Genomic DNA, 8,090 nt, shown 5'->3' with positions numbered 1-8,090 from the left:
AGTTCACTGCAAACAGCTTAGCACCAGTTCACTGCAAACAGCTTAGCACCAGTTCACTGCAAACAGCTTAGCACCAGTTCACTGCAAACAGCTTAGCACCAGTTCACTGCAAACAGCTTAGCACCAGTTCACTGTTGGAGAAAATAAACCCAGGACACAGATTTTCATCAGGTGTCTTTAATTCTCTAATCCTGAAGTCGTTTCCTCTCCACTTCTCTTACATAACACGTGAGTAGCTATCAAATCGTGTTTCCGGTGCATTTGAGCTCTTTTGATCAACATCGCCACACTAACCACAGCAAAAAACCAGACACTGTGAGCTGCATGTAACTCTCTCTGTTAAGTAACATAGCTTCCTGGTTGCTCTTCTTTTTTTTTTTCTTCCTTTCCTCGTGCACAATGTCGAGTGCAGTTCACGTCTGTTGTAACACTTACAAAGTCTCATTTGTTCCGACAAAAATGCTTAATCTAAAAAAAAAATGAAATGAAATGTTTAATTAAAAATAATACTGTATAAACAATAGGCCTTTGTGACAAAACTCAGAATGTCTTTGTATTTAATATTAATCTGCCCAATTTGAATACCGAGAGTTACAAGCTTTGCTTCCTACCTACCGAGTGAAGTGTCAGTAAACAGAACTATTCAAAAGCCACTCCAACACAATTAAAAATAAAAGCACGTACTCTACCTGCCACCACAATCTCAGCGAATGTAGTTTGACCCGAACTCTCCGTTCAAAGTCTGACCAAACTTTGATGAGCATGTTTGTGTCAAGACAATTAATGTGGGCGCAAAGAATTCCTACTGGTTTTAGTTGAATTCAAGGTTTTTTCTGGGTGTAACCCTAACCACATTTCAAATTAGGTTTCTCCGCCCGCTGTATTCTTTCTAATAACTGTTACAGGTGCATTTTATCGTGTTGTTCCAGGGGAGACAAAATAACTGCTTTCTCCCCGGAGAGGTGAACTAGCAGTTACAGCTTGTTACCACTGGGTGTCGCGACGTCCCCACTATTCGATATCTTCAAAAAAGAGTGAACTGGACTAAAAATGAGTCTCTTTATAATGCCGAACTTTATTGTGTCGTACCAATTGAAATTTAATCTGAATTGGTGTATTCTACTGTCATCAATTAGACTTTATGATTAAAGAGAGATTGGTCTGAAATGAAATGTCTCGTAGTGTTAAGGTCATAAGAGTCAGAAGGGTGCTTCGAAATTACTGCTAAGCTAAGTTGACATAAGATCATCTTATGATTCTTCTCCAGGAAGAATCAGGAAATAAAATATGTTGTTTTGTTTTTTTGTTTTTTTTGAGATTTCTTTGGGTTAGCACTGTGGGAATCTGTGTCCTGCCTTTCATTACTCCTCACTGCCTTCAGTAGGAGTGAGTTGTAGCCACAACATCACTGCTTGAACTGTGTGGATATTCTGGCCTACATTACGTTCCCTATGCTGGGATGGGAAAAACATTTCTAATTCCAGCATTACTAAGGTCTCACTTACATTTGTGCTGAAGAAGACAGAGAGCCAGCCTCCTCTCTTTTTTTTCCTCCCTTTCTTCCACTTGTTTTTGAATTTAAGAAGTGGTCTGAAGTGGCTATCGAGAGACACTTTCCGTTGTTTTGTCCCCCAGTCTCCAACTGCAGCATTCTCCCAATTATTTCTTTGCTTTTCTCATCTTCATTAGTAACTCTAAGTTAAGTTAATTTTAGATTGTTTGTCTGTGTTTAGGTGGAAGAGAGGTAATGCTGCCTGTGACTCATGTCAAAAGCCTCGCGCCTTGACAGGATTGGTCACACCACCGTGGATCTCCATCTCTCACCGTGATTCATGCTGAGAACCGTCATGGCCCTTAGTTGATACCCAGAAACTGAGTGCATGATTGAGAGGGGGTCAGACAGAGTAACCACTATTCGGCAGGTGGAACTCACATGGAGAGAAAAATGGGGAAGGGAGAGGCTTTTGACCTGTGTGCAAATGTACCACTGAATGACAGAAAAAAAAAGAAAGAAAAGTATTTTGTTTGTGCTAAACATTCCTCATTTAAACAAAAGCTATCAGGAAAATGCAATTTTTCCTTGTTAAAAGCTGAGACAGACTTTGTGCAACAACAAATCACAACTGGTTGACAAATCTGCACAAGTGTGTTGTTCATGTTCCACTAGTGACCGTGTGTGCAGCGTATCTAGTATTTGCAAAGGTTTGTGAATGGTATGTGCATTGAGGAACTGACAGTAGTTTTCTTGTGTGTGTGTGTGTGTAGAAACCTCAGTAAAACACTCGTGCAGTTCTCGTGCAGTTCTGACTCAAATAATTAACCTGTACTTCAAGAAGTGGGGACCTTTTATTTAAGTTGGCAATCATGTGACCTTAACAGAAAAACAAACAAACGAAAAAAAAAAGACTGTTTCCATTGTAATCTGCAGCTATAAGCAACCCAATTAAATAAATAAATAAATCTATTTTTGAGTTTTTAACAATGTTATATTTCAGAGCATGAAAAATGTCTGTTCCACCACAACTGTCTTTATTGATGAAAGAAGAATCACGTTAAGCTATCCAAATACATTTAGTAAATAAGTTTTGGATGTTGCTTTTGGCTAACGCAGTAGCAGGGGTTCTAACAATGTTCCCTGACCTTTCTGGACAATTTTCAAAGCACAAATACCAAGGTTTTCTGTGACATTGTTGATATTCCAATAGTGCTCTGGATTTAAATATTGAGGACGGACAGACATGAGTGCAAAAATACAAATATTTTATACATTTCATATTCCCCCATTTATCCAGCCCTGGAAAATCCTGAGTTAAATCCCACATAGTGTAGGAACCCAGATGTGTATTATTTTAAAAGCACAAATCTGTTAAACTATTGCCGCAAATTCTAATTTAGGAAAAAAAACAAGAACTAAATTAGCCTGTTGCTAACAACATGAGGTAGGTCACGCTTCTTTCTTCCACTCTGGTGGAGTGCATCTCTGAGAGAGTGTGCATGTTTTCTTATCTGTGTGGGAAAAAGTGACTGATGCCCTTGATTTCTCTGCTCCTGTACTGACACAGAGCCCAGAGAGATTCCTCAGGTTGCAGAGAGCATTTAGCAACTTCACACTGACACAGACAGAGGGGGGAATAATCATCTACTTACTGCTTGTGAGAAAGACCAAGATCGCATGTGAGGTTGGTTGTATCTGTAGGAGCAAAAAAAAAAAAGAAAGAAAAAAAGACAGTTTTGGTTTGAAACACACACACCCCCAAAAAATGTGTCAGTATGCACCTTACAATAAACATTATCTTAGCTTAAGCTAATCCCAGGCATGGCTTATTAAATAAAATCACATTTTCTAAACAGAAACAAACAAAAACAACAACAACAACAAAAATCCTCCAAATTATCTGTAGCTACTCATCAGATTTATCTGATTCAATTGGGATGAGTATCCATGGACACAGTTACATTTAATTGCAGTCCTTGCGTCTTTGATAATATTCTGGACACAAACCACTGCATCATTTGGCAGAGAAAAAGCTTATTCCCACTGCACACAACAGTCAGTTTACCTCAACTTGGCCTCACCCTGCAATTTCAGGACATGACTATTGAGTTTCAGTGTTAGCTGTTTCAGCAGCTAACATTTTCTTGCCCTTCACCTCCTTTCATCTCCCATCTAAAAGATGCTCACTTTCCCCCGTAGCATGAGCTGTATTTGTGGGAACAGGAAGAGCAGAACTGAAGTCCTGAAAAGAAGGATGGATTGACCAGGCAAAATCAAGGTGACACCTGATTACATCAGTCAAATCCAGTTTCATGCCAGTGGCCCTGTGCTTGTGCAGCCAACGTCGACGAGTCAAATTGCTTTCCAATGAGATTTAGCGTTATATTTTCCAAATGTGTGTAATTTCTTTTGATCATGCATGGAACAAACCGGATGTGCTGCGGCCCTTAGAATAGAACTGCCTGGAATTGATAGATTTGTGCGAACCGTTTAAAACCACGGCGTTAATGTGGGGAGAGTCACACCTCCTCAACGACCGGAAGAGATCCAAGGGCCAAGGATGACATGGAGACTGCCATCCTACAGTGGGAGAGGGGTATTTATACCACCATTTGGAAGGCTAGAGGACTCAGGATTTGTCATAGTTTTGGCATTCCTAGAAAGATTTCTGGCAATTGAAAGAGAATCAGAGGCGTGAATACATGCTAGTGTGTGGATACAGGAAGTCCCAAGAGTTAACTACATGAAGTGTTCACATCATTAGAACGTTTCCACACGTTAAAACCACAAAAGTAAAATACTTGTATGAGCTAGGATAAATGCAAAGTACAAAATTATGAAGTGAAATGGTAAGTTACAAAGTTGAAATATGACAGAATGTTATGAAAGTCGAAATTTAAGCATTCAAAGGAAAGGGAAAATTTTGCGTTATCTGCAGAGGTTTAAAAAAAAGATGATGCTTCTCATCTTGGTGTATTTTCCATGTACATGAAAGCAGACCACCTTTGACCCCTGACTTGTTTAAAAAAGATTCCACTGCCTGCTGACTGTCCCTCCCTCTTGGAAAATTAGGACCCACCCTGCTCTTATGTTTCTGATGTGACCTACTGACTCAGTGGGAGTTTATATGTGGGAAAGAGAAAAAGTCAGAGAAACTCACCGGTTCAGGAAGTCCCTGCTAGAGAACCAGTCATGTTCCTGTGGTACATAAAGTTATTGTTAATGCATAGAAGTTGAGAGGCCCAACTAGGTCTCACAATCATTTAAGCCTTTTAAAGAATATGTTGTGGTACTTTTGGTGAAGTCAGCAGTTCTAAATTCACAAAACATAAGAGACATTGCATAAAATGTGAATGAAAACTTTAGTGTTTTTTAAAAAAGGCATCAGATTAAAAGAAAATCCTGGAACACACTTTAATATAAAAACCAGGAAATGGTAAAACATGTTTCAATTATATGGGTTAAAGGGTGACAGTTATATTTTTGAGTACTACCAGAGAGGCTAATCGACAGTAAAGCATTGCAACAGTCCTCTACCTTGTGTTTGGACTAGCTCAATTGTTTTCGAGCTATCTTCATGACTAGAGGGAGCATTACAAGAATTTTGGACATTTCATAATCTATGAAACATGTGTACTGTGGTTAACTCGCGGCTGGAGGAATTCTTCTCTAAACCACTGTCAAGGGAATCCAATTTATCTCTGGAACAAACAGGAGACAGAAATAACTTTACTGTTTCTGGACCTGAGCTCTTTCAAGTGTCCTAAGGCTGTTTCAGATGCCATGCATGCATGTCCTGCAGGCTAAAAACACGGGACGTACATCCAGTTTTGAGTTAAAAATCTGAATCCATGGCAACACAGGCAACATTTGATGCAGCCTTGAGGGCAGGTATGTTTTGATTTACTGTACTTAAAAACACAAACAGATGTTAGACTTTAGCATAATTCATAAAAAAATCATTAAAAACTAATCTCTTACCTAAGTAATAGTCACAGAACTTTAGAAAAATCTAATTAATTTGAGCACATTGATTTACTAAGGGATTAAATAAATCCCAGCTTAAAAGGTTATAATAATCCCTATAAGGAATGTGATGAAATCATTTTACATCATTTTGAGTTTATTTTCTTATTTTCTTTTAAACAATCTCTGCCTTTCTGTTCCCCTGGGTCATCAATACGATGCATGCATCCAATTTCGACAACCCACTGTTTGAGAACTGCAGCAAAGACTGATATCCTGAAAGGGAACTGATTATTTAAGAGGCGTGTCAGATCCAGGACACGTTGGAAATGGACAGCTCTACAAATATTAAGACTACTTACTCTAGAAAATATAATTTATGACTGGGAAAATGAATCAAATAAAATCAACTTTGACTCATATTTTTAGATTATAGTGCAAAGAAAAACAAATATTACAAAAGTGACAAGACATTTACTTACTTGACTTCCATATTTATAATTACAATTTGTGACGTAACAGAGAAAAAGATTTCTTGCAACATTAGTGCCTTTTGGTTATGGAAGATATTGCATAAAAACATAAGAAACTTTTTTTTTTTAATTACGACATTCTTCAGGCACATGTAGCTGCAAAGCTGCAGGTTTCATACCCCTCATCTAGCGCTTGTACAGAGAGTCAAATATCTATCTCTTTTTTTGACGTGACTCTCTATGACTGCCTACTGGCAAGAGGGAAGTGTGCCAGGTTTTGACAGGAAAGCTAGTAAACATTACCAGGGGTTTGTTCGAAGCAATCATTTCTTAAAAGGCGATTTTATCTCACCCACATGGCAAATAAACTCAGACAGATTTTTTTTTCTATATTTCCACAGTTAGATTATGCAACTGCTATTAAAAAAATCTCCTCTTTAACAAAAAGATCATAAGTATCTTCATCCTGATCACAAAGGTTTAGAGATTTGAACAACTGGAATGAAAAACTCATTAAAATGTGCCCCCTGATATTAGATTCACACAGATGCTTTATTTTTAATTGAGTATTGGTTTCCAAATGCTCTGAAATCACTACATTTAGTTTTTGGTTCACTTTTTACGCAGTACTCTGAACTTCACTGGAAGTCAACAAATGTGCAAAAACAAAGAAAGAATGAGACATTCATTTAGTACGTTCTGTTTTAAACGAGTAACACAAAAACAATTTGATTATTTAAAAGGTAATTTTTCAAAAACATGCACCAACTAGCTGTAACTGAGCATATCATTCCTGTGAAACCATTTGTGTGATGTGCAGGCATGAAGCATAAGTCGTTAGCAAACGCATGCAGTTGGTTAGGCAGAGTGCAGGTAGTGTTTAAGCAGACCACAGGTTTCCAGAAAGTGCAAATTAAATGAGAACCGCAGGCGACAACAGTTCAGCAAGCACAGGCAAATGGAAAGAAGTGGTGAAGGAGAGATAAGAGAGGCTTCTCTCAAAAATCCAACTCATGCAATGCAGTGGGAGAGCAGCAAGGAAAGAGGGAAAGAACATTGTGTCAGTTTCCAAAGTGGTTAGAACTTCAGTTCAACGCTTAAGCTTTCTGGTGGTTGTCGGAGAGCCGTTTTGTTTTTTTTAAATAAATAAAACGCCAAGGTGACTCTAACCTGCTCTTTACATGTTTAAAACACGGCATATGTGCGGGAAAAATGATCTCCTGATGGAAAACCTGCTTTGACCATATGCTCCCTTCCAGCCTCCCACCCCCAAGTGGAATTTAGAGTTCAACAAAGGGAGAAGTGGTTATATAACCATTACCATCTGAGATGGAGGGGAAAAAAAAAAGAAAAAAAAAAAAAGAAAAAGGTAACCTTACATCAGCTATCTTGTGTCACCACATGCTTAAAAAGCAGAATTGGTGTTTGCCTCGAAGGTTAAAACAGGTCAGAATGACAGACGGCTACAACAGACTGGCCTTTCCTTTACAAAGCACCGTTTCAGGCACGCAAACTGGTACAATTACAGATTAATAATGCAGTGTTCGAATAAAGAGAAAGATAGCAAATCCTTTATTATTCATATGAGGACACATTTGTCATTCAAGGCATGATGACAAAATAAAGACAATACAAAAAGTCACTGACATGAACTGCCGTCTTTAATGAAATGCTTTTCAAATCTTACAAAAAGGCAGAAAAAAGTAACAACAGACACTTCCTGCAATTATTTTTTTTTAAATAATACTGACATTCTCTTCTTAGTTATCCTTAGCAAGAGCCACCAGAAGGCTGCTGGACTCATGTTTCAAAGACACTGAAGGGCCTTTTAGGAGGGTAACTGCAGAGCAAACTGAAGGTCAATGTGCATAGTCTTAAATATGCACAAATAATTGCTTATTGATAAGTGTAAACATCAAAATCCAATGCAACTCGGTGAGCTTTAGTGACCGCAGAAACCTTATGCATAGCTTACAAGAGGCAACTAGTGGCAGACTGAAATATACAGTGATGTAAAAACAACTTTCGACACCTTACAGATTTCTCCTGATTTTGCTTTTTTTTTTCTTTGCCATACTTAAACCTATCCAAACCAGCCCAGCCATTTGTAAAAAAAAAAAAAAGAAAAAGAAAACAAAGAAAGAAAACAAAGAAAG

At 38.1% G+C, this 8,090-nt stretch overlaps 2 protein-coding genes and 1 long non-coding RNA gene across 3 annotated transcripts in view; 1 reads left to right on the top strand and 2 right to left on the bottom strand.

Annotated features, from left to right (window-relative positions):
* The window catches only part of LOC107835916 (uncharacterized), a 644-nt gene extending 164 nt beyond the window's left edge, over positions 1-480 (top strand). Inside the window, exon 2 of the long non-coding RNA XR_001661760.1 lies at positions 128-480. This is a non-coding gene — a long non-coding RNA (uncharacterized LOC107835916). The remainder of the gene's footprint in view (positions 1-127) is intronic.
* The window catches only part of ipcef1 (interaction protein for cytohesin exchange factors 1), an 11,338-nt gene extending 10,442 nt beyond the window's left edge, over positions 1-896 (bottom strand). The window contains exon 1 of the mRNA XM_007549112.2: positions 690-896. Within this exon, the coding sequence (XP_007549174.1) occupies positions 690-764 (75 nt within the window). The 5' untranslated portion in view covers positions 765-896. The remainder of the gene's footprint in view (positions 1-689) is intronic.
* A 1,358-nt stretch (positions 897-2,254) lies between these two features.
* Positions 2,255-8,090, bottom strand: part of cnksr3 (cnksr family member 3) — a 39,363-nt gene continuing 33,527 nt past the window's right edge. Inside the window, exons 14-16 of the mRNA XM_016670132.1 lie at positions 4,656-4,693; positions 3,148-3,190; positions 2,255-3,048 (exon numbers count right to left, since the gene is read on the bottom strand). Of these exons, the coding sequence (XP_016525618.1) occupies positions 2,911-3,048; positions 3,148-3,190; positions 4,656-4,693 (219 nt within the window). The 3' untranslated portion in view covers positions 2,255-2,910. The remainder of the gene's footprint in view (positions 3,049-3,147; positions 3,191-4,655; positions 4,694-8,090) is intronic.

This window comes from Poecilia formosa, unplaced genomic scaffold (genome assembly GCF_000485575.1).
Source record: "Poecilia formosa unplaced genomic scaffold, Poecilia_formosa-5.1.2 Scaffold30, whole genome shotgun sequence".
NCBI lineage: Eukaryota > Metazoa > Chordata > Actinopteri > Cyprinodontiformes > Poeciliidae > Poecilia > Poecilia formosa.
This window is presented reverse-complemented; position numbering and strand designations above follow the sequence as displayed.